This window comes from Carya illinoinensis, chromosome 16, assembly GCF_018687715.1.
Source record: "Carya illinoinensis cultivar Pawnee chromosome 16, C.illinoinensisPawnee_v1, whole genome shotgun sequence".
NCBI classification, from domain to species: domain Eukaryota; kingdom Viridiplantae; phylum Streptophyta; class Magnoliopsida; order Fagales; family Juglandaceae; genus Carya; species Carya illinoinensis.
Genome location: NC_056767.1, coordinates 25,171,557 through 25,197,972, shown reverse-complemented (window position 1 = coordinate 25,197,972; position 26,416 = coordinate 25,171,557). Strand labels below are relative to the sequence as shown.

Sequence of the window (26,416 nt, the reverse complement as noted above, 5' to 3'; positions counted from 1 at the left end):
ACCGTGTCCAACGCTCTTGACGCTAGCCATGCCCTGGATAGTTTCCCAGGTAAGGGTAATGATGTGCATTTTTCACAATTTCCTTCAATTTGTTTGAAAGTTTGAATAAGTTGTAATGATTAGATGAGATGAGTTGAGATGATTTTATAATCCAGCTTAATTTTATCACATGGTATGGATTCCATGCAATAAATGATCATATACCTCCAAGGATTTGTTTTTCAATCACAGTCGACAAAGAGAAATGTTTTAGCCTAAAAAGATTCAATAAATTAAATTTATAAACTGAGGTAACTTGATGTTGTATGTTATACTGTAAAGTTATTTTTATTATAATGTAAATCTAATGTATCATATAAAATCATGTCAGTTAGTAAATTTGCTTTTATAAGAATTTTTATAGCAGAAATTAATTTTTATGGCTTGCAACTCTTTTTATAATATAACTACCTAAGAGCTCTAACAAAACAAAACTGATGATCTCACCAGTAGAGTCTCAATAGAAGGTCCTTAATCGACCATAATAATGCATTGATCATATGGATAGCACAAACATACAATAAGCTCTTAGGCACGAGAAGCATTTATAAGGTTTTCTCTCTCCCTTAAATAATAGGAATTATCTTCAATTATAATCTCTATAAATCCTCAAATCAAATTAGAATCATGATATTAAAATTCACAGAAGTTGCTTAAGTCATGTCTCACAAGTATTTCGAGTATATATTAAATGGGAAATCTCACGAACTTTTTGCTCCATGCATGGCTTGAGTCTATCTTGGAATAAAGTCTCGTGAACTTTTTGGAGAACTTGCTGATCAAACTTGTCTCGTTAGTAATCATCTGAGTCCTATCTAAATTATAATATGCAACATAGATAATGTTGGGTGTAAAGGCTTTTAAATAGAATTATTCAAAAAATAATAATAATGATATAAGAGAAGGAGATAAAACAGAAGAATAAAATGAATACCACCTACCTCGAAGTCTTCTGAAGGAAAAACAGAGAAGTAAAATGAAAAGACAGTGAGTTTTTGTGCACATATAGCTACAATAAATGTTGGAACAAGTGATTGTTTTATGTATCTTCCATTTAACATATGTGTTCTTTCAAATCCAAAGCTCAATTATTAGTCTCCACGTGAACCGACCAATTTTTAAGCACCTTCTTGACAGCTCTTATAAGCATTGGGCATCCAAAACATGAAGAAAGACTAGGCATGCCAACAACACCTAGGTGCTGCAATTTTAGAAGAGTATGTTGAGGCAGAGAAGGAATCCATGATCCAGCCATCGTGAAAACAACAAATTTATGGGGTTTGAAGAGCGCAATCTAATGTTTGTGAGCTTGGCCCACCCCACTGAGAATTAGAGCCAATTATTTGCTATGAGAAATGCCGTCCATCACTGCTTGCTTTAGAACTTCTTGTACTCCTCCAACCTGAGAACAAGAGTAGCATTTCTTTTCTATTAATTTTCTGTTAGTATACCTAAAAAGCTCTTGGCTTATGGAATTCACTAAAATCCCAACAGTTGTTCCATGCATCAATCTCTTATATTAACTTGAAAGTGGTTTGCTCCATGGTAAGAGAAATATCAGAGCAGCGGAAAACAGCATACACTACTATAAACAAAACCATGGCCTTCATAACCCCGCGCCTTATCTTCCTCTTTGCCCATCGAGCAGGTCCATGCTAAAAAAACAGCATTCACTACTATCGTCATTTAAAAGGCAAATAATTTAAGAACGTCAACTTCTTAAAAAGGCAAACAATTGATTGAGTGCATGACATTTTAATCAACCAGATGCAACACAATTCTTGGAGTGGCAACCCATCAACCAGAGGCTTTTGCGGCAAGTTAAAGTTGCATCACTTCGGAAAGACACAGCTCTTCCGTTTAATTTATTTTCGTGCTTTACTTTACTCTGTTTGTCATTCACGTCTTCCGCTACGAATATTGACATCCACCAATATGAAGTACATTAAAAGAAGTGAGGCAAACCAGGCCCCACTCGAACAAGGCATCACTAATTTTCTGATCAGAGATCCCGAGTGGTGTTAGATTTGTGGGAAAACCAGTTTGTGTATCCTTTAGAATGGAATAGGAAAGCCACAAATATTACCATGAGAAGGTGTCGCTTATAGCCAGACAATGATTATGTGGATATGAATAGCTAAAGCACAAAGAAAGACTTGGCATGCCAACATTAACAACTTGCTGCTGCAATTTTAGAAGAGTATGTTGAGGCAGAGAAGAATCCACGATCCAGCCATTGTGAAGACAGCATATTTATGGGGTTTGAAGAGTGCAATCTAATGGTCCACCACACTGAGAATTAGAGCCAAATATTTGCTATGAGAAATGGCATCGATCCATTGCTGCTTGGTTTCTAACTTCATGTTGTCCTCCTTCAACCTGAGAACAAGAGTAGCTGCTCTTGTTAGAAATTTTATAACTGTATTCTCAATCAGTAAAACGGGGAATTTTTTTTTTTTTTTAATACAAATTTCTCTCTTTGCTTGGAGATTTGAAAATTTTGACAAACACTAGTTATGACATGGAAGGAATCGAAAAGAAGAATATTAAGGGAGGTGGAAAAGCATACGCAAAGAATAAAGGGTTCCCCAGTATGCACTTCAGCAGATCCAGGAAATCAATGGAAAAGGAATATATATATGGTGAAAGCTGTCCATTTCACAATACGCACATCATTATTCTTCAATATCAAATTGGCAAACTACAAGGAAAAGAAAGACATAAATAAAATACCCCGAACCTTTTGTGCTGGATTTCCACAATGTTCGTATAATCAACACATCTAATTCAAAGGCGGCCCTTGAAATGGAACCAGGTTAGGCATGTCTGGAGCACATATATTTCCACTTGTAGCCCAACTTCTTTTGTCATTCTGAAAATATTAAAAGCATCATACGAAAGATATATACCCATATCAGAAACCAACAATTAGCCAAAACTTCATGAAAAACAGAACATAATCATAATATGAGAGAAACAATTTACAGTTGTGCCTGAGGTGTGGCATCTGTGAGAACTAATATGTGCAAGTTAAACATATTTTCATAAGGTAAAATAAAAGTTGCTAGAATGTCAATATATATCATGAATACAGACTCCAAGAAGTTACAACGTACACCTCATATTTTTAGCCTTCCATATTCAAAACATTATTCAAAGTTTATCTCAACACGAAGAAAATTTTCAGAACATTGATTACAACAATTTCAATGGATTTCTACAAACAAATATACAACCTTGAGGATAGCTGCACTGTGATGGGAAAAAAAGGGAAATGAGAAAAAAGAATCACAATCTCAAATTGGATTGAATGTAGGGAAATCAACCTTTCACTTTCTCAGACTTGTCCAAGGCAATCTAGAACTTCGCCCCATATTTTTACAGTCCAATGACAGAGAGTATGATGGTGGAGTTTGCTCTTCTAGCCTGCTTCTTCTGCAATTTGTGATCCCAGATCCTTCGGACGGCCAATGCATGTGGATTTGCTTGGCCTGGGAACTTGAGAACCGGTTATTTGGCTTCTGCAACAGCTTCAAAGCAGCCATGATCTCAGTGAACATGGGTCTCAATTTTGGGTTTCTAAAATGTTAAATTGGATCTTTTGTTAGGAATGCAGAAATGAATTTTGAGTTACTCAATATACTGTAGCAACCATGTTATACCCAAAAATAGAATTCCGATCCAACACAACTAATTCATAAGAGAATTTAACCTTTTATGATCTTTCTCAATGGCACTATCATTATCTACTTGGCAACAGTTTATACTCAGTTTTTTTAAAAAGAGCACAGAGATCATTCCTTGTCCATCCTCAGTAGGATTGAATTGGACAAAGAAGACAGTTCTTTTGGAGAAAAGAAGATAAGATTAGCCTTAACCAATATTACTTGCACGTACATCCATTTTTCTGATGGCAATCGGAAGTTGCAACAGCTTGCATCAGTCTTGAAAAATCTGCAAGCATTGAAAAAGTAAATATTCATCAGCCTATATATATATATATTAATATTTTCAATCAGTAAAACAGATGCTTTCTTTTTCTTTCTTTTTTTTTTTTTTTTTTTTTTTTCTCTATACTGATTTTTGTATTTATATGGATGTAAAAATGTCCTTAACGATCATAGTAATAACCCCAATCATAGTTATTGGCAGAACTCCTTCCCCTTCTTCATCTTTAGCCATGCCATGCAATTGAAGGTCTGACAAGAAGCAAATCCATAAATGAAAAAAAATAATATTGCTAATTGGCATAGAGGCAAGGCCTGGGAACATGCAATTTTTCCTTAGCAGTTGGCGTATTGCTGATCTTGACAAAATCAGAGGAACAATATCGAGTTCTGTAGCTGTTTTGGAGCCCAATCATTTGTCAAGTTCAGAAATTTTCCAATTTGAAAATAAAAAATTGCATGTTTGAAGACCTTCTCTCTTTGCTTGGAGAACAAAAAACCACAAGAAGAATAATTATTATTATTATTATTATTTTTTTTTTTTTTTTTTTTAATTTGAAAAAGAGCCGGTAGCCACCCACATAGCGGCCCCGTCCCAAGTTTATTAATAAGCCCTCACTTATGGCGGAGGAATACCGTGGTAACATCATAACACTTGGGGGCTTACAAGATAAACGCTAAGAACAAAGACCCAAAACCAAGTGTCCAAACAAACCAAAACAAAAGAACAAAAACAACCAAAAACGATACCAACTCTAACATGCCTAAAACAACCAACCCATTAAACGTAAAAAACAGAGACCAAAACAGCCAGGAACAAAACCAAAGCACCTGCAAAACAAAACAAATAACATACAAAATTTCAAAGAAACCACAAGAAAAACGTACCAGGACTACGATACTCGCAAGTAGGGAAGACCAATTTTGTCCATACGAAGCAGACCACGGAGCTGTTCAGGTAAGGAGTCATAAGCATACCAATCCATATTAAAACCCCCAGCTCCCCTTTTGGCTAGAAAATCAGCGACCACATTACCTTCTCGAAAAACATGGTGCATGCGAAAATCCATACCTCCCAAAAGACCCCACAATTCCTCCCAAAAATCTTCTAGGTACCAAATATTACACTCACCCTTCGTACACCAACCAGAGTCGCAGCAAGCAATAGGAGTGACGAGATCTCTCCAATGCCACCATTCAACATTCAAAGGACCTTTGGATCAGAGCCAGAACAAACTTATCTTTGGATTTATTCCTCCGTTTCTGTGTCGTAAATGTATTTGTGATTAATTTCAACACAAGGGATGTCAGCTATCTTGCGCCACTCTCCTCTCTGATCTTTCTTGCAGTGTTCTTCCAAGAGACGACATTTGTTGATATGAAGTCTCTGAAGTGAGGGAGGTAAGCCATTCTTTGGAAAGGCCCTCAACTTTTGGCAATTATAGATACGAAGTTCTAGGAGTGAGGGAGGCAGGCCATCCTCTGGAAGGGACGCGAGCTTCTCGCAGTCAAAGATAGACAGTCTTTTAAGAGAGGCGAGCTCTCTTAAGCCCTCGGAAGACAGGCATTCCAGATTCGAGCAGTCTGAGATGATGAGGTTAGTTAGAGAGGCGGGCAACGTCATCTCTGGAAAGGACACCAGATGCTGACATCCACCAATCTCAAGTTGATTAAGAAAAGTGAGGTTGTGGAGCCCCCAATCGAACAAGGCTTCAGTGATTTTGAGATTAGAGATCTCAAGTATTGTTAGTGTTAATTAATGGGAGCCGCCCACGTAGGGCAAAGTGGCAAAGTGGCAAACCCACTCACTATTCTACCTAAAACTCCACTTAGTCTCCCTATTCTACCTAACACATGATGTGTAGGGGCAATAAATAGCCCCCCTCTTTGGTTCAATGACACACAAGAGGCAAGAAGCAAGAAGAAAAAACTCTCTCTCTCTTTTGTGCTCTCTTAAGTAGTATTTAGGCTGTGGATTGTTAAAGCGTTACTCTGGTTTTATACTACGTAGTACGCTTTACCACCAAGTGAAAACTCTTGTCAATCTGGAGAAACTTGTGGAGCAACTTTACAAGCTGGCCTTGAGGTACTTTCCGCTGTGCTTTCTAACAATTGGTATCAGAGCCATTTAGTAATTGCTTCCAGTTTCTTTCATGTAAACTGTGTTTTTTTTTTATTTGCGCATATATGGTGCTGCAGTTTTTTTTAATAAAAAAAAAAAAAAATTTTTTTTTTGGCCGAAGCCGCTGTTGTGGTGCAGCGCTCACCACCCACACACGGTGGTGCAGCGCGCACCACCTGAGCATGGTGGTGCAGCGCGCACCGTAGGGTGCTGCGCGGCACCCCTGCAATGGTGCTGCGCGCACCACGGTGCCGCAAGCACCCAAGGAGCCCACGGTGCATGGTGCACCGTGGAGGCACCCAGGGGTGTTGCAGCACCGCCTCGGTGCTGTGCGCACCAGAAGGGTGCTGCGAGCACCGTGCACGCACCAGCAGGTGCCCACGGTGCTCCGTGCACCGTGGAGGCACCCAGGGGTGTTGCAGCACCGCCTCGGTGCTGCGCGCACTAGAAGGGTGCTGCGAGCACCGTGCGCGCACCACGGTGCCGCGCGCACCAGCATGGTGCCCACGGTGCTCCGTGCACCGTGGGGGCACCATGCAGCACCACCTCGGTGCTGGGCGCACCAGAGGGGTGCTGCCAGCACCGGCTCGGTGCTGCGCGCACCAGAGCAGCGCCGGCTCGGTGCTGCGCGCACCAGAGCAGCGCCGGCTCGGTGCAGCGCGCACCGTGAGGTGCTGCCAGCACCACCTAGGTGCTGCGGCAGCACCCAGCTTCCTCTGGAAGCGATTTCCGGCGATCGGGGGCGCCGGTGATGTCCAGAAGCAGCAGCTGGAAAAATTTTTTTTTTTCGGAGTTACTGTTCACGTGAACAGTAACTCGCGGGAGGAAGAAGATGACTTTAGTCATCTATCCTCTGTGGGCCGGGCTGGGCTTGGGCCCTTTGGGCCACTTGGTTTCTGGGTTTAAGCAGAAAAAAGAGGGGGGCTGGGCTTTTAAGCCCAGTGTTTTTTTTTTCCTGTACCGAAAAAAAAATAATAATAAAAAAAAAATAAAAAATAAAAAAAAAAAATAAATTTTTTTTTATTTTTTTTTGGCATGATTCAATATATGTTTAGATATATTGTTATATTACATGTGATCTTTTATTTAATTATGAGATTAAATGTGATAACATGTGAATATTTGTTTTCATGCTATTTTTTCCATTATGTTATATTACATGTGATCTTTTATTTAATTTTGAGATTAAATGTGATAACATGTATGTGTGTATTGAACATGTGGAAATATGATTATTTTATCATCTATGAAAGCTGGGTTTGAGACTTGAATGTTTAGACATTAGTCTCTATTTCTTTCAGTGATAAAATAGAAAATCCCATTAAGTAGTCTTAGTTGGAATTGTCAGTGTGAATGATAGGCTGAAAGAATTGCAGTGACCCCAGTAAGAACTGTAAATGCACTGAATAGCCAAAAGACCATGATGACCCCAGTAAGAACTGTAAATGCACTGATGGAACAAGAAAAATGGACTGTAATGGTCTCATATGAACCATCTTTGTAGACTGGCCCAACAGGTTGCCATGGTCTGGGTAGCTGTCCTTGTAGACTGGCCCAAAAGGTTACTGTGGATTTTAGTAAGTTGTGTCTTTACATTAACCATGAGGTTTGACTCCTATAAGATGCGCTCTGACCACATGATGAAGCAGCATCTTAGGGCTATGTCAACTATGATCCGCGAACTTAGGTCGGCAGGAAACAACCTGACAGATGAACAGCAAGTGCAGGCAGTGATAAGATCACTACCGAATTCTTGGGACAATATGAGCCAGAACCTGACGCATAACGAGAATATCAAAGACTTTGATGATGTCTCGCGTCACTTGGAATTGGAGGCTGAGCGCCTAGAGGCTGCTAAGCCCAATCATACGGCCTATGTGGCTAATGCTGGTTCGCGCAAGGCATCAAGGCCTAAGCGCAAGAAGTCCAAGAATGGAGTAGCTGCTGGACATATTAAAAAAGTGTCAGGAACTTCTCAGCGCGCCAAGAGGGGCAAGCGTGGGAAAAACAAGTCAAAATTAGAGTGTTTCAACTGCGGAAAGATTGGCCACTTCGCTCGTGACTGCACTGAGCCGAAGAAGGTACACTCTGACTTTTCTCGCATTGTTTTTGTAACTAGCCATGTGATGGTTGCTGAATCCTATCCTTTGTGGACTGTTGATTCAGGAGCGACCGAGCACATAGCGCGAGATAGAGTCGGATTTGTGGAGTATCGCCGGATTCCAACTGGGAGCCGTGATATCAAGGTGGGGAATGGAGCTAGCGTGGAGGTACTGGGACTTGGTACCTACAAGCTGGACTTGCGGGGTGGCCGCACTCTTTTCCTTCACAATGTGCTATATGCTCCCGAGATCCGACGAAACTTACTTTCAGTTGTTACTCTATTGAAACTTGGTTTTCGAATTGTATTTGAAAACAATTATGTTTCCTTTCATTTGGGGCATGTGTTTTATGGCAAAGCTTTTCTTCGAGACGGTTTTATGATATTGGATTTGGTTTATTCTAATATAAATGAATCCATTGCTTTTCTTTCTTCATCAATTGATAATTTGGATTCATACACATGGCATGCTAGGCTTGGCCATATAGGGCAAGATAGAATGACTCGATTAGCTAGAGAAGGCCTGATAGGCAATCTCGCTAAGGTCATCTTGCCCACGTGTGAACATTGTCTAATGGGAAAAGCTAAGATAAAACCGTTTGGAAAAGCCACTAGGGCATCTTTTCCACTGCAATTAGTCCACTCAGACATCTGTGGTCCAATGAGTGTGAGGGCAAGACACGGAGGTGTCTACTTCATCACCTTTATAGATGATTTTTCACGTTACGGTCATGTCTACTTAATCTCCCATAAGTCTGAAGCATTGGAATGTTTTAGGCGATATCTAAGAATGGTCGAGAATCAGTTAGATAAGAGTTTAAAAACTCTAAGAACTGACCGAGGACGAGAATATCTCTCTGAGCAATTTAAAAGGCTCTGTGATGAAAAAGGAATCAAAAGACAGTTAACGATGCCGAGTACGCCACAACAAAATGGCGTGGCGGAAAGGAGAAATCGAACACTGCTTGAGATGGTTAGGTCAATGATGGCGCAGGCAAACCTACCAATTTCTTTTTGGGGGGATGCACTTTTGACTGCTGCCTACATTCTTAACCGAGTGCCCTCCAAATCAGTAACTTCCACCCCATATGAACTATGGACCGGCGAGAAACCCAATTTGAGTAGCTTGCGGCCATGGGGTTCAACGGGTTTTGTTCATGATCTTTCTCATAAGTATGGGAAATTAGGCCCTAGAGGGAAGAAGTGTATCTTTATAAGGTACTCGGAACACTCTAAAGGGTATGTGTTAATAGGTGAACAAACTGATGGAAGTGTAACTGAGATTGAATCACGAGATGTGGACTTCATTGAAAATGAATTTCCAAGTAGAGGTGAGGTTGATAGGAGTTTGGAACTTCATGAGATTGTGGAACAAGAGGAAAGTGCTCCAAGGAATTTAGTTGAGAATGAGGAAGAAATTCTTCGAGCTCCTACAAATGATAAAAGAAACTTAAATCCGAGTGGGAGCACACCGCTTGTCAATCAATCACAACAACCTCAGCCGCGTAGAAGCACACGTGAAAGTATTCCCCGTCGTCGTTTTGAGATTGAAGGGGAAGCTTTTATGGTAGCTCCGCATGATGATGATGAGCCTAGGACAATTCATGAGGCTCTCTCATCTTCTACTAAAGATGAGTGGATGAAAGCTTTTAATGATGAAATTGAGTCTATGAAGACAAACCAGGTCTGGGATCTGGTTGATCTACCGAGAGGGCGTAAGACTATTGGGAACAAATGGGTTCTAAAAGTCAAACGCAAGTCGGATGGATCAATAGATAAGTACAAAGCTCGCTTAGTGGCGAAAGGATATACCCAGCAAGAGGGTATAGACTATGAGGAAACTTTTTCACCAGTAGTGAGGTTTGCTTCAATTCGCCTGATTCTAGCTATAGTAGCAAACATGGATTTGGAACTCTACCAAATGGATGTTAAGACAGCATTTCTCAATGGAGAACTAGATGAGGAGATCTATATGGATCAACCAACGGGTTTTGTGGTCAAAGATCAAGAGCGCAAAGTGTGCAAGCTCAAACGATCTATATATGGCCTAAAACAATCATCTAGGCAATGGTACCTCAGATTCCATCGAGCCATTCTTTCGAATGGGTTTACGATGATCACAGAGGACCATTGTGTCTATGTCAAAAGGTCCAAGAAGAGTTTCATTATGTTGTCATTATATGTTGACGACATACTACTAGCTGGAAATGATAAAGGGTTGATAGTCGCCACAAAAGAGTGGTTATCCTTCAATTTTGAGATGAAGGATATGGGTAAAGCAGAATACATTCTGGGAGTTAAGATCTACAGAGATCGCTCAAAGAGACTTTTGTGTTTGTCCCAACAGACTTACATAAAGAAAGTCCTCGAGCGTTTCCTAATGAATGAATGTAAACCCATTGACACCCCTGTTGCAAAAAGCGAGAACTTATCTAAAGAGTTATGTCCTAAGACTCAAATAGAAAAGGAAAAGATGGCCCGTGTCCCTTATGCTAATGCTGTGGGTAGTCTGATGTATGCAATGATGTGTACTCGACTTGACATATGCTATGCAGTTGGCTTAGTGAGTAGATTCCAATCTAACCCCGGACTGGCTCACTGGAAAGCAGTCAAAATGATTATGCGATATCTCAAGGGAACTGCAGACTATGTGCTGTGCTATCAAGGTTTAGATTTGCAGCTAAAAGGTTACAGCGATGCCGACTGGGGCAGTGACCTAGATGAGCGCAAATCAACCACTGGGTATGTCTTTCTGCTCAATAATGGCGCCATTACATGGAGCAGCAAGAAACAACCTTGTATAGCTTTATCCACTATGGAGGCAGAATACATAGCTTGTTCTGCAGCAGTTCAAGAAGCTGTTTGGTTACGAAGATTCCTCAAGCATTTAGACATTGGCACGGATTATTCGGATTCGGTGACAATATTCTGCGATAGCACGGCTGCTCTCGCATATGCTAAGGACTCTAAGTACCATGGAAGAACCAAACACATAGATATCAGATATCACTACATCAGAGACATGGTAGCGCAAAAGGAAGTGGTTCTGAAACATCTCTCTACGAGTCGCATGGTTGCTGATCCCTTAACGAAGCCTATAGCAAGAGATGTCTTTGAGGCTCATGTTAGGAATCTAGGACTGCGTAGATTGTAAAATATTTTTTTGTGACATTGAGATGTAACCTTTCCTTTGGGATATTAATACAATATGATTCAGTAAATTGTCTTTATCGTATTGTCTTCACACACAAGATATGTCAACAGGCTTAGATCGGCTCACTCACACGAGCGATCGCCTCTAGCGCTTGAGAAGCGAGTAGAGATGAGACATTGTGTTCTAAGATACTTGTCCAAATGGATAAGTTAGTTGACACAAAGATATGTCGTTTTAGTGGGAGCTAAAATAAGGTCCAATGAGTGGACTATGCATGGGTTACCCCACAACCTATATAGCCTGTGGTTAGCCAGATGTGAGATCCTCTTTGACGCCTTGGAGGCGGGCAAATGGAGGAACTCAGGTTAGACGCTTGAGAAGCGGCTAGACTAAGATCTGTACGGTGTTGATATAGACATATGCTCTTTGAGAAAGAGAAATCCACCGTAGCATGTGTTTCATACTACATGTGCTTGTTCGACCAAATGAGTAAGTGAGTAAATTGTTCCCCTCTTTCTCACTGTGTGAGTCTCATTTCATTTTTTGTGTCCTTTACTTTTGACTATGTCACAAGATGGAGGTTATGATGTCTGCTACTTTGGCATGTTGTCTATGGCCATGATCAATACGGTCTAAAGAGGCATTGCTGGGAAAGCGGTTTGACCAAAGTTGAATGATATGAGTGCAAAGGGAAGATTCTTTGATATCGCATCTTCAATAGTGTTTGCTGACGTCAACTATGACGCTACACATTGGTAGCGACTAAGGTTGTGAACATATTGAAATGATTTAGAGATAGTCGAGCATTGTTCTGAGTTTTTCTAAAACTCAAGAGGGTTTCGAAAATGCTTGAACTGATGCGATCAAATGAGTCTAGGACATAACCAAACACTTTAGGGATGTTACTATGCTAGTCTTCTCTGGGAGAGATTTAGTGTATGTACTCCCACCTTTCTATAGATTTGCTTGGTGGTCGCACGGCCTATTTACTTGTATGAATAAGATTGAGAACATTAGAGAGATGCTGACCTAGGGTCATGCCCACTGTGTGCGAGTGGGAGATGTTAATTAATGGGAGCCGCCCACGTAGGGCAAAGTGGCAAAGTGGCAAACCCACTCACTATTCTACCTAAAACTCCACTTAGTCTCACTATTCTACCTAACACATGATGTGTAGGGGGCTATAAATAGCCCCCCCCTCTTTGGTTCAATGACACACAAGAGGCAAGAAGCAAGAAGAAAAAACTCTCTCTCTCTTTTGTGCTCTCTTAAGTAGTATTTAGGCTGTGGATTGTTAAAGCGTTACTCTGGTTTTATACTACGTAGTACGCTTTACCACCAAGTGAAAACTCTTGTCAATCTGGAGAAACTTGTGGAGCAACTTTACAAGCTGGCCTTGAGGTACTTTCCGCTGTGCTTTCTAACAGTTAGGTTTGTGGGAAGACCTTCTACTGGAAATGATAGAATGCCCGGACAATTCTGTATATACAATATTTCAAGAGACGTGAGGTTGAATATGCTGTTGGGCAGTGCCAGTATTTTCTTACAGTAGAGAATATCAAGTTTCCTCAGGTTGGAAGGGAGAAAGCCACCCTCGTTCAAGAATTTAAGATTTTCACACCAGAAGACACTGATGCTTTCAAGATACGAATTATGATGAAAATTCTTCGCTACTGACTCCAGCTTTGGACAATTGTAAATACTAAGAACTCGAAGTGTTGCAGGTAATTCTCCGCTCGATGTTAAGGATTCGAGGGATCGACAATTATCAATTTCCAACTTGTCAAAAAGAGATGGGATGCTACTGCAACTGCTGTTGGTATCATCATCATCCTTCTCCTCCACTAATTTCCGCATATTCTTGCACCGGCTTATTCGAAGCGTCTTTAGAGTTGGAGGTAGCTGGCCTCTTGCAAAATGAGTTAGCGAATCACATCCAGAGATACTAATATACGCAAGACAAGTGCTGTTGTACATCATTGCCTTTGGTAAGGATTTCAAGGATTCGCATTCCCCGATCAAAATTGTTTGGAGCGTGGATGGTATACCCAGTTGGAGACCCTCTTCTACTTGATCTTCCGCCACCAATGATACGAGTTTGTCGCATTTCTGTATGCTTAAAACCCGAAGAAATGGGAGTTGTGGCAGTGATCCCACATCATCTGACCACAAATGCTTCACCTCCTCCCACCTTTCAATACTTAAAATTTCTAACTTTGCTAGCCCCTCCACATCAAATCCTTCTATTCTACAAGTGAGTTCTGAGATTGTTTGAACAGAATCAGATCCTATTGACTTGAATGTAACCTTATTTCTGCACACCACCCCTTCGTTTCTATCAAGTACTATTTTGCATTGATTTGGGAAGCTTGAAACTGAAACCACCAACTGCCCACAATCATTTATCTCAACTTTGTTTAGTAAAGGAAGGATGTTTGGTAACTTTCCCAATAGCTTGGGACACCGAATAAGGGAAAGTTCACGCAGTTTTGGGAGTTCTTCACAGGGACTCCAGTACTCCAACTCCTTCATGTTCTTGAAACTCAGAGTCTCCAAGGATTTAAAACTTTGTAACGTACCATCTCCACAAAACTCGGGACCCACATTCTTCACGCTAGACAAGCCCATGATCAAAAGAATTTTGAGTGATGGCAGTTGCCCAAATGGGGGCAACGCGGTGCACCTGTAACAATTTTCTATTCTCAAGAACACCATATGAGGAAACAAAGGAGGTGTTAACCAAATTGGAAATTTTGTGCCATCATAGTACCTTATAACAAGCTCCTCCAAATCATTGTCGGGTCGTAGCCCGTTAAGTATCTCTCGTTCACTTGTCCTGTCTTTCGACTCCTCAATGTCTTCACTCCATTCCAATGACAACGCAGTAATGTTAGTCTTTTCAATTAATTTTGCATCTTTTGCATCCTTCGGTTCGATCACATTCTCTAATCTTGAAATGCGAAGTGTCCCTTTAAGATGCTTCAAAGGCCCAAGTTCCTTTACCCCCGAGCAATTGTCTTTTCCCAGAATTAGATTCGACAGTGTTTGAAGAGAAGTTAATTTAGCTATTTGCATAGGCATTCCTTCCAAGGAATTTGCACCTTCAATATTGAGGTGGCGCAGGTTGACTAGATTCCGAAACATTAACGGTAATTTCTTTAGACGAGTACAATCTTTCAACAACAATGTTTGTAAGTTGTAGAGACTGGTTATAGATTCTGGTAGGTTTCTAATTTTAGTTTTGGATAGGTCAAAGTACCGCAGATGCTTCAAATCACCGATAGAATCCGATAGCTTAGTCATCCAATACCCATTAAAAGATAGCACCCTTAAGTATCGTAACGTTGGAACCAATTCAAGAGGAACATGATGAGTCAAATAGCATTCACCAAAATGTGGTAGCATGAGAGGTAAGAATGTACGTAAACTTGTGAGTTTAGGAAAAACCTTGAACTTTTTAGTAACATCAAATTTGCTACCCAAGTAAGATGAGTGGCGTGCCTTCTTTGAAATATCCCCATTCCGAGGACCCCCAACTCTATCTTCCATTCTAAAGCATGTATCACCTGCAACCGATTGAGCCAAATCATTGATGAGGTCATGCATCAGAAATCGTGATTTATTAGTGCGTGATTGTTAGAAAAATGATCTTGACAATAGATTGTGAAAATACTTGCTACCCAAATCTTCCATTTCCTCTTCATCTTGTCGTGGTTGAATCAAACCTTCTGCCATCCATAACAAAACCACCTCATTCTCCTCAAATTCGTAGTCCTTTGGTAGTATTGAGCAATATGCAAAACACATCTTTAAATGTGAAGGGAGATTGTCATAGCTTACCATAAGAGAGGTAGGAATTCCACTTTCTTCCACTGGAATATCCCATATCTTATTCTTCAAAACTTTTTCCCACTCATTGCGGTCTTCATGTTTACTGCGTAAGACTCCTCCAATAGTTTTTACTGCCAATGGCAAGCCTTTACACCTACTAACAATCTCCTCACCAATATCTTTAAGGTCTCGATGCGCACTGAAGTCTCTTGCATCCAATGCATGTTGGGTAAATACGGACAAACAAGCTTCATTGGACAACTCCTCCAACTGAAAAGGTTCAACTTCCTTGGTTCGCATCAGTGACGAGACTTTCTGGTTACGAGTTGTGATGACAATACTACTTTTTGGAGCCCCTACTTCGAAAGGAGCACGTAGGAGAGTCCAATCATTATAGTTCTCATTCCAAACATCATCAAGAATTACCAGAAACCTTTTCCCAAGTAGTTTCTCCTTCAATTTAACTTGCAACCAATTTAGATCTTTGCCATCACAGTTTTCCGACGTCAAAGTTTGTAAAATTGTTTTTGTAACTGCAGCAACATCAAAATCTTCGGAAACACAAGCCCATGCTTTCATATCGAAAAAGCTTTCCACTTTTTTATCATTGTATACCAGCTGGGCCAGTGTTGTCTTTCCTATACCCCCCATGCCAACGATTGGAATCACCTTGGGTACTTTATTCGAAGCATCACTATGTTTTTCACTGACTAATAATTGAAGTACAGCCCCTCTAACTTCCTCCCTACCATATATGTGACCTTCAGTCACCACGGAAGTTGAGGGAGGTCTCTCTCTTCTTTTGTTTGGCCTCGGACTAGCATTTTCCTTCAAATTAAGCTGATCTTTTTGTGTCACAAGATCATTAAATCTAGCATTTATTTTCTTTATCTTTGACCCTAGCCTAAACTTGATCTTAACAGTACTTGGAGTTAAAGTAGTACAACAAGCAGGGACGAGATTTCGTACCATACTAGTGCTAGCCTTACTTTCACCGGCCATCAACGTGCGTCGCAAAGCTGCTTCCGTGGCGACCTCATCCAGTATATCTTCCACGTCGTAGGCCAAGTCTCTGAGATCATCAAGCCAAGCTTTTACTGTCCTTTTAGTCTGTTGCTTCTCCTCTGCATCATCAAGCACCTCTCGAATTCTTTCCATGGTTTCGCCCCACTTGTCCAGCTGTTTTCGAAGTCCCTCTCGGCGAGCAAATTTCAGCAACTCAGGAGACGCCAGTCGGTCAAACAACACTTGAAGGAATGCAGAAAGAAGGAGCTCTGCCATTTTTTTCGTTAGAGAAAGGAATCGAATTAAGGAGAAAGTATGACTGAATGGCCAGCTCTATTAATTCATTAATTTTGTAGTTATCACGAGTCTTCTTCCACTCTGTTTTTTTTTTTTAGTCTTCTTCCACTCTGTTTTTTTATTATTATTATTAAATTCTATTCTCCAGTCCACGTCTTATCTATTATCAATCTACCTCATCATTTTCCGATTGCCCGCATTCAATCGTGAAAATTTCGTGAAAATTACTTGAATGGGTAGATGGCTCAGTTTTTATTATTTAGCCAAAGTCTCCTTCCTTTCAAGTCTTTTTTTTTTTTTTTTTTTGGGTTATTTTGAAGACCTTTCATTCGAGTCTTCTTCCAGTACTCTGGTTTTTCTTTGATTCATGGACTACTCCACCACATGGTATCACAAATCAAAATCTTGCTATATAAATAATGTAATAGTGCCTTCAGCTTTGTTTAACCTAAATATGGCTTGCAACTCTTCAATACGGCAGAAAGTTTTTCTGGCTATGCATTACTTTATCTTTTAGTTATACCAAACTCTAAAGACTTGTGTTCAAGTCTTCTTTTTCAAGTCTTTTTATAGTACCCTGTTTTTTCTTTGATTCCTCTTATTCAATCACATCTGTGGAATCCATGGAGAATAACCAGCTCATATTCTTATAGCACAATTCCAAGATAAAATTGGAAGATTTTCAAAGAATTTAAGGAATATGATGCTTGTCTGGGTTCAATCTTGAAACGTCCAATAAAGAGCTAGCTCTCCCACTACAATTATTTTCGTATGAGAAATTAAGGAATGAGTAAGGAGAAAGTATACAGAGATATGTGAGTAAAACTAGTGGTTTCTTCTAGCAAAAGGCCAAGAGCAGCCTCACAAGTTAAATCTTACTGTTGTTTTAGGAATAAGAATCCCAATTTTTGTTGTCTTAGGATTAACATGGGTGGGACCTAACTTACTGGCTTCGTTCTGTGATGATTCAATGATTCTTCTTGATCTTCTTCTTTTATTTGGTTGAGTCAGATGGTGAATGGACCAACACAAATTCAATCAATGTCATACCGATATTTGTCCATCCGAAGTTTGAATAATTGTAACAGCTTTGCTCTTTATAAAATAACGAAGAAACTTTCTGCATATTGTTATGGAACTCAATAATTTTAGATGGAAATAAAAGAGAATTTTACTTAAATTTACTTAAATAACGAAGAAACTTTCTGCATATTTACTTAAATTTTCTTTTCCTGAGGGCAGAGGGCGGCCACAGCTCCCCTCTTGTCTCTATATATGTAGGTCCCCCATTGCTTCAAATGATTGATGAAAGTGAGATAATTAAAAAAACCTATATGAATAATATTTCTCTTTATAAATATCTTATACAAAAAAAAAATTAAAATTACAAAATATATATATATATATATAAAGGATATTGATCTCATCTTTCTCATGGGCATGGGTTTTTTTATTTCTGGTCTTGATTATGCTCCCACTAATTAATTAAGAGTCCTGCTTTTGAGCGGTCCGACTATTTTTTTAAGAGAATCAACCCTCTTATTATGAATTGTCATGTCAGAAATCACACAAAATAGAAAATAGATGCAACCAAACACAATCAAAACCTAGGTCACAGGAGCCCCTTCCTCTCAAAACTCATCTCACCGTCACGATTTTTGTTTCATCTCTTCCGTCTCTTTGCCTCTGCTTGTTTACCGGTAATAGGAATGGAAAGTTTTGATCTTTGTGATAAATTGGTCGTATTTCTAGTTAATTCCATTAACCCATTAATTTTTTTCCATTGGCGATAGTAATGAACCAACTTTGGACATTAAAATCATTAAATTTTCTTTATTTTTTGGGAATAATTTGATTTTTTGTGCAAGAGGGGCAAAGAACACAATTGGTAAAAACACGATTAACTCGGAAAGAAAAATGACCCATCAACAAATGTTGGAGCGGGGGGGAAAGTTATTTCTTCTCTCGTGCGAGAGGGGTGAAGCGGATGACCCAGGGATCGGCTGAAGTGCGGTCACACCATCATTAAATTGTAAAGCCTACATGGCAACCAACTAGTGTGGACTGTTATTTGTGGGATATTAGCCCAACCAGTCCTAAGTTTTCCTCATTAATTAATTGCCCCCATCATCATAATAAATAGAAAAATGCTAAATACAAGCGCCGAATGTAAACGCTGAGGAGTCGGGGTTGCCAGCGTGGAAAATGGAAACGCTGCGTTTCCATAATGTATCAAAACGACAGAGTAATATGAAGTCCTGCCTCCCAATGTTGCCCTTCCTCCCTTCGTCTTCCCACAAAGTAATACGAAGCCCTTTGAAGCCTCCTTCCAAAACAGAGTCCTTCGTCTTCGCATCGACTTCGCAGCTTCGTCTTCTTCTACCATGTGAGCAAGCTCTGGTTTTCCACTTCATATTCTCCTTCGAGTTCCAGATCTATGATTTCATCTATTTTCGTCCTTCTCAACCTTCTTCAGGACTTTTCATCTTCTCCACGAACCCACGAATCTACAGCCACTCCCCCCTTCCTCGTTCTATGGTTAAGTTGTTAAATTCCTTCCTTATAAGAGTCACAGTCTGGTAGGATTGTAATCTAGCTAGCGAGAAATACAAATATATGATAATAATCACAATAAAATATGAAAACACAGAAGGTGTTTGAGAAAATGTTAAGAGAGAATGGAATCGGAACTACCCCCTTTGCTGGTGGGTTTTGCCATTACTGGAACCATATTTATTGGACAGTTCTAATACTCTTAAGAAATACCATTACGGCGAAACCCACCAAGTTTTTTCCTGGTCTTTCCGATGTTCTTAAGGGTGTTTTTCTTGCTTTTGTTTCCATGAATGCCTTGAGGCTTGATTACTGGAATGGAAAAATCCATCAAGTTCTCTCTTGGCCTTTCCGGTGTTATTAGGTGCTTTTCTTGCTTTCGTTTCCATCGGTGCGTTGAAGCTTGATTCTTGGAAGTCTGTAATGGCAAAACGCCGAAACCCACCGAGTTCCTTCTGAAAAAAAAAATTTGTGACTTAGATTTTTTTTATTTCTTTTGTTTTTTTTATTAAATCGTGCCATGCATCAAATTGTGCCACGTCGCCCCGATTACGTCCCGTTTGCACAGCGGCGACTGTACCTAGCAGGATTGTAATAAATATATTATTATCCTGCTTTGGGTCCTATTTCTTTCTATCTAATAGTCTTTGTCTGAATATATTTCTCTCTTCTTTCTTTCTGATTGCCTTTATCTAATCCAATATTGACATGGTGGGAGTCAGTACTCAGTAGTCCATCACAATATGTCCCATTATCTATCTATGAGTGTTTCATCAATACCCACCATTTGCATTCAATACAACCCCTGGCTTTATGAGTGTTTCATCAAGGCCCATAGATTGCACCTTTAGACATTCTTCCACTTTTACACAACTCAATTAGCAAGACTGGCTTGCGAGGAAATCACCTCTGCAACAAACTTTCACTTCTAGCTCAAGATCATTAGGTACTACATGCCGATGAAGATCTATCCATGTTGGTGAAATACACAATAATATAATAAAAATTACAACGAAATTAAAATTCAAACAAAACTAGTTTGGACTGAGACACGGAAATCTCGTTCCCTTTAAGGAGATTCAAGCCTTATGATGTGTACAAAGTTTTAGATTAACCGGTGCACAAAACTCCTCTTGACTTGACTCCCCTAAGATACAATAGTCCAATTGATCGTCGTATAATTCGAACTAACTTTACATAAGTGGTTGGGTCCAAAGCTTCACTAGTAAAAACACCTCTCTTTTATCTAAAAAATTCTCAAAAGTATCTATTTACAACCCTTCTTTCTTTTTACTGATTTTTTTCTATAATATTGTATGGAGAAAAACACCACCACACCGGAATGAAAGATAGACCCTCGACGGACGCCCATCTCCATCAATATTTAAACAAATCAAAATACATTTGATAATTGTGCAATGAGTTATAGAATAAATTGATGAAAGTTGACGACGTTTTTCTTTTCAGGAAACGGCACAATCAATCATCACCCAATATTAAAAGTAAAAACCGACTGAAAACTAATTGGACTACGAATTAAGAGCCGTAAGAAATTAATTGATAAAATTAAAGAGGAAAAAATCAAACGTAAAACAACGGTACAAAAACGTAGTGACCTCTTAAAAAAAAAACGTTGTTAATGATAAAACGTTATCAATAAATACTATGTATTAAAAAATACCAACACTCCACAATAAATGATTCGAAAATATCTTTATTTTGGATCATCTCATGATCAAGTACTTTCAAAATATGACTTCATAAAAGTGTAATCTTTGTCTATAAGTTTGTGATTCTGTTTAGCCGTGTAGAAACTAGATATTGAACTCTAAGATTGCCGCACCCAAATTAAGTGAAGCGTTGAGTTTATCTCTGCAAATAGTGTAAATGAGTCAAGTTCAAGCGAGCATTGAATGGTCAAATCTTGTTTGTTTAACCTTTATTTGAACACTAGTTCAAGGCGAGTTTGAGCTTGTTCACGAATTTCTTTATTTAGATAAAATAGATTATTTATGTTAATATTATAAATTTATCAACAAATTTTGATAAACGAATTTTGACTTTTGCTAATATCGTTATAAATTGTATATATACGTATATAAATGATTATATATATATATATATATATTATGAAATCAAGTAACATGTTTAGTATATTATGAGTACTATATATGCTTTCCTGATCTAATCTTTTTGAATCTTAAAAATATTTTTTTACTATAAATACAGAGATAATACTATAAAAATAACAAATACGAAGTTATTCAAGTACGTTCATACAAGTTATGTACAAGTCGGGCTGAATTTTATAGGAGTTATATCATTTAATAGTTTATCGTAATCTCGTGTTCACGAACACCATTTAATAAATGAGTAGAGCCAAATTCAAATTTGATTGAGCCGATCCCAAGTCACTTGTTCAGCAATCTTGTTTATTTAGGGCCCTAATCTCTACTTGGAGAGATTGACTGCATCTTATTCTTCTGAGACTTCAAAGGCAAATTATGAAAAAAGTTCGCTTATAGCTATATTAGCTATTGACACTGCAACAAAAAGCACAAACTGTTAGAAATATTTTTAAATAGTTTCAATAGCTTTAGTCTCAATTTGCCAACAATAATAATAAGAAAAGGTTGACAAAAAAATCTATAAACAAAACCATGGCCTTCATAGAGTATGAACAATCTGTCAAGGATATATGTTTGGCGGGTCATTATCTTCCTCTTTGCCCATCGAGCTTCATGCTAAAAACACAAGCATACACTAAGTACTATATATCGTCATTTAAAAGGCAAACAATTTAAGAACGTCAACTTTTTAAAAAAGGCAAACAATTGATTGAGTGCATGACATTCAACTATTCTAATTTGCTCCCCATACTTTTTAATCAATCAACCAGATGCAACACAATTCTTGGAGTGGCAACCCATCAAGCATCTAAACTGAATTAACAAAACTTCAAATGCCACGGAATAAATAAGAATTTGGTAAAGTCCATATGAGAATCTAAACAAGCATTATCATCGAAAAATAAAAAGGAAAATAATTAAAATCATTTCCGAACATCATGAAACTGATGTACATACAAATAGGATAAAATTAAAAAAACAGTTTGCTTATTGTGTTAAAGATTAAAAATTTGGACTGAATATTTTCACCCCATCAAAAAGAAGTACTAAAATCTAAAGTTTATATCTATTAGGTGCATATTATACATTATATATAAACACTAAGATCTATTAGCCTCTCTCTCATATATACTTGCAACAGAAATTTGAGTCTAAATAATTTGTTTCATCTATTAATTGATATTTTCAATAGCAATATAGCATATTTCTTGACATACATCCATGCATGTTAATAAAGGAGCTAGATTGTCATTAAAAATAAAAAAAAATAAAAAAAAGGGAACTAGATTTATCCAAATTGCAAGGACGCAGGGCCAAAACTATGCAGTCCGAGTTTCGGAGCTTTTTCTACAATGCTTTTTCTGCCTTGCAAAAAGAGTGATTTTTGGAGAAGAGAAGAAATGGGGGTGGGGGGCCCAAAATCCGAGTCTGAATCTAGCTTTGCTCTGACTTTGACAAAACGAAATTAGTGTTGGATTTATTTTTAATTTTTTAGCCGGAGTCGGAGTCGGAGTCGGAGGTGTTGATGGACCGACTTCGACGACGACTTCGACTTTGACTCCGACTCTGATATTGTATATATGTTATAAAAATCTGTATTTATCTATATATTCAGTGGCGGAGCCAGGAATTTACTCTAGAGGGGCCAAACATAGCTAGAACAATATATATATATAATATTTTTTTGTTATACTTTTATATAATTTTTTTTACGATATATAATAATCTTATAGGAAGATTTATATATAAAAGTTCATTTCTCAACTTTTGAATAAGTCATTTTGTAGTAGAAACCATATTCATGGCATTCAAAATATCTTGAGATTTTTGTTGCAAAACTTGACAAAGAACATCAGTAATACCCATGATTTCCTTCATTAAATGTAAAGTAAATATGAATTCGAATGAGGTAATCATTTTATAAGCAGCATTCGCATCCCCGCGTTGAGAGTAAGTAGATCCTTCTTTTATTATGGTTTTAAGCACCTAGCAAGTGGCTTCAAACATTTACAGTAGACTGCAAATAGAATAAAAATGAGAACCCCAACGAGAATCACTGGCTCGTTTGATAGTGCCAATTTGGTTAGCTCCTTTTCCACTTTCAAGTTCATCAATGGCTATCATATGTGCAATATGTGTTGCCTGAGCAGCTTGCAATTCATCATGATGTTTACATGAAGCGCACACCACATTTATAATAAAGTTTAAATTTGAGAAAAACTCATGAACAGAAACCACCTCTCTAGATGCAGCAACTAATGCTAACTGTACTCGATGAGCAAAACAATGACCATAGTATGTATATGGGCAATCTTTAAGAAATAATGCTTGCAATCCGTTCCATTCACCATGCATATTACTAGTACCATCGTATCCTTGTCCACGAATATTTTGAATATCAAGACAATGACGAGAAAGAACTGCAGATATTTCATTCTTTAGAGTCAATGTCGATGTATCTTTAACATGTACAAAATCAAAAAATCATTCTTGTATAAAACCATCAACATCAACAAATCTCAAGATTATAGCCATTTGCTCCCTTTTAGACTCATCTCGTGCCTCATCAACAATAATGCAAAATCGAGAATCCCCAACATTTTCACGAATTTTATTTCTTACTTTCTTTGCAAGAACTTCTAAAATCTCTTTTTGAATTTGAGGTGAAGTATACTTTGAGGATTTAGGAGCATTTTCCAAAACAAGTTTTCCAACTTTTTCATTATATGAAACCAAGAGTTTAAGCATATCCAGAAAATTACCTCGATTTTTTGAATCAATGGTCTCATCATGACCTCTAAATGTACATCTTTGAAATGCAAGCCATGAACAACATCAATAGATGTTTTTACTCGGAGTCGATTGTTGAGAATTTGTTCAGAGCTTTGTGCATTCATTATTTTATCAATATGTTGTGATTGTTTCAATACATCCTCACAAGATTTCACAGAATTATTATGAGAAGAACAAGGATCCTCCCCAATATGATTCAAAAAAGCACAATGTTTTCATCATTAATCTTCTTCCAATTTCTAAATCACATGACAGTAAATACATCACATCCAGAACGTTGAGATACTTTCATTGTAAAAAGATAACAAGGTAAACAATATGCAGCATCCTTTGATGGAGAATACTCTAACCAAGATCCAAATTGTATGAACCATGAAGCTTGAAAGCGAGAATGGTGCTTTACAGAACCAGAAAATGGATATTTTGAGAGACGTATTTGATATGGACCCATTTTTTAATAAGCTCTTCTTATTTCATCACACTGATTGACTGGATAATCACATATAAGAGGGCGTAATCTCGGATCTCGTTGTAGAGAAGATATATCAATCTCTTTAGAATTAAGTGTTGACGATGTAAAATGAATTCCTTCAGATTCCAAAATTGGAGAGTTAAGATCATGATTTTTCTTATGTTCAATCCTTGGAATTTTAGAAGAATTTTCTGGAAGATCAACTTCTTTTCTTTTGAAGAATGAGTCGATAGTTTTTAATTTAGAACATCATTCATGAACCTAAATTTAAAATCAAATTGAAACATATAAAATGAAGTTAGAAACTTAGATAAACTTTATAGATTCTAATAATAAGGTCTCAAATTAAAATCAAACAATTTAAAATTGAAAATCAAACAATTTATTAAAACACATAATGCTATAAAAAAAAAAACAACTTAAATTAGTATGTACAACCATACACAATTAATCTATGTAATATATATAGATGATATGATTAATACTAATATAAAATTTTTATAAAGAAAAAAGACATACCCGCGTGCATATAAAGGAGTAAGGTGTAAAGAAATGGTGCTCCGTGGGACCATGAGATGAGAATTGGCAATCTGGCAGGGGCTATCAAATACGTCTGTTAATCTACTAAAAAACAAAATGTTAGTTTGCTGTATAAAAAAAAAATCATTAATCTACTAAATAAATAAAGTATTAATCTACTAAAACTATTAATCTATTAAATAAATAAATAAATAATATTTTGAATTTGTAGTGACTAGTGAGGCTATGAGTGTGAGGGCCTAGTATCCACTATCGAGGATTAGGAAAAAAAAAAATTCAAAAAAAGGTCAAAAAGTAACTGAGACAAAAGGCCATTCTTTAGTTTTAAGCCTTTCACAATTTGACTCCTTGATCGTAAGGCTTCTAGTGGAAGCTTAAAAAATCAAAAGCCAAAAGGGAAGATTTAGGCGAACCTTTGGTCGCGCCTCACAAGTAAAGCTTGCTTCTTTTTTTCTTCGTTTGAATTGTTTTGATGTTGAAAAATGGAAAAAACATTTTGTGAGGATAAGAGATGTTATGATGTTGGAAAATGGAGAAAAAAAAATATGAAGGATGAGATGTGAAGTATTGTTGTGCCTTGTGTTAAGGTAATACAGTCTGTAAATCAGTAAATGCCAGTCTAGCAGGTTTCCGTAAGCTATAACATAGAGATTGAAATGCTTTAGAAAATGGAAAGATGTTAGAAATACTACCGGTTATAGTTAGATTTTTTTTTTTAATTTTATTTATAAAAAAAATATCTATTTTATTTTATATGATATGTGTTTTATTTATTTCATTTTTATATCATATTAAATTTTATAGAAAGACCAAAATAATGTTTAGAGGGGGCCAATACATCATAAATTAATATTATTTTATTAAATTAAAAAAATTAACCTATATAATTTTTTTATTCCAAATTTCTGGGGGGCCATGCCCCAACGTGGCTTCGCCACTGTATATATTCGTCATCTATACTAATATAGTTATATAACTAGAACTTATATAGTTAAATTTAATAATATACTAGTATGAGCTAATTATTATAAAATAATATACTTATAATATAATATAAATACACTAATGATAGTTTAATACATGTAAACATAATAGTATTATTACCAATTTACCATGCATAATCACGTATAGAAATAAATTAGATACTAGTATTTAAATAAATCTAGTATAATAAGTTAATTACATATATACTAATATACTAAAGTATAATAACATGTAATTATAGAAGCGGTTTATACCCTTTCTCTCTAGTGAGAAACTCTCCCTTCTCTCTAGGCAAAAGATTAGGAAAGCCGTTGAGGGAGGTGGAGCTTCAGCTCCTCCCTCCCTTCTCCACCCCTTTATTTTCATTTTTGTTTTGAGCTACGAGTGTTTTTCTTTCGGTAATTGTGACACCCCCAACTCCCACGTACGGACACATGGAAATCAAGGTG

At 37.7% G+C, this 26,416-nt stretch overlaps 2 protein-coding genes, 1 long non-coding RNA gene and 1 pseudogene across 13 annotated transcripts; 1 reads left to right on the top strand and 3 right to left on the bottom strand.

Annotated features, from left to right (window-relative positions):
- Positions 1–948: 948 nt before the first annotated feature.
- LOC122299681 (putative disease resistance protein At3g14460) lies at positions 949–14,969 on the bottom strand. Of its 11 annotated transcripts, none has more exons than XM_043110086.1 (9): positions 12,795–14,969; positions 5,130–5,736; positions 4,171–4,238; positions 3,937–3,993; positions 3,366–3,618; positions 2,780–2,911; positions 2,609–2,688; positions 2,126–2,418; positions 949–1,441 (listed from the first exon to the last, which is right to left on the bottom strand). In XM_043110086.1, exons 1-2 carry the CDS (start codon positions 14,967–14,969, stop codon positions 5,236–5,238), a joined length of 2,676 nt encoding a protein of 891 aa, XP_042966020.1. In that variant the 3' UTR covers positions 949–1,441; positions 2,126–2,418; positions 2,609–2,688; positions 2,780–2,911; positions 3,366–3,618; positions 3,937–3,993; positions 4,171–4,238; positions 5,130–5,235. The 11 variants fall into 11 exon arrangements, with proteins under 11 accessions (XP_042966020.1, XP_042966029.1, XP_042966018.1 ...); XM_043110095.1 differs by lacking the exon at positions 949–1,441 and having other exon boundaries at positions 1,628–2,418; positions 12,795–14,046; positions 14,134–14,969; XM_043110084.1 differs by lacking the exon at positions 949–1,441 and having other exon boundaries at positions 1,628–2,418.
- Positions 7,965–8,645, top strand: LOC122299683. Its single transcript, XR_006239721.1, has 2 exons — positions 7,965–8,189; positions 8,275–8,645. It is a non-coding gene; the product is annotated as an uncharacterized LOC122299683 (long non-coding RNA).
- Positions 14,970–14,994: 25 nt separating the features above from the next.
- LOC122299682 (putative disease resistance RPP13-like protein 1) lies at positions 14,995–16,553 on the bottom strand. The gene has a single exon (XM_043110096.1). It carries the CDS (start codon positions 16,473–16,475, stop codon positions 15,000–15,002), a length of 1,476 nt encoding a protein of 491 aa, XP_042966030.1. The 5' UTR covers positions 16,476–16,553; the 3' UTR covers positions 14,995–14,999.
- Positions 16,554–22,927: 6,374 nt separating this feature from the next.
- On the bottom strand, positions 22,928–24,972 carry LOC122298953 (annotated as a pseudogene).
- Between the last annotated feature and the right edge of the window lie 1,444 nt (positions 24,973–26,416).

What these genes read in the sequence shown, in the direction of transcription:
- LOC122299681 (XM_043110086.1), bottom strand. Translation starts at nt 14,969, where the DNA reads ATGCATGACCTCATCAATGATTTGGCTCAATCGGTTGCAGGTGATACA. An exon ending in TAGAAGGTCTTCCCACAAAC is followed by an intron (nt 5,737 to 12,794) that starts CTAACTGTTAGA and finishes CATTAATTAACA; the next exon opens with CTAACAATACTTGAGATCTC.
- LOC122299682 (XM_043110096.1), bottom strand. Translation starts at nt 16,475, where the DNA reads ATGGCAGAGCTCCTTCTTTCTGCATTCCTTCAAGTGTTGTTTGACCGA.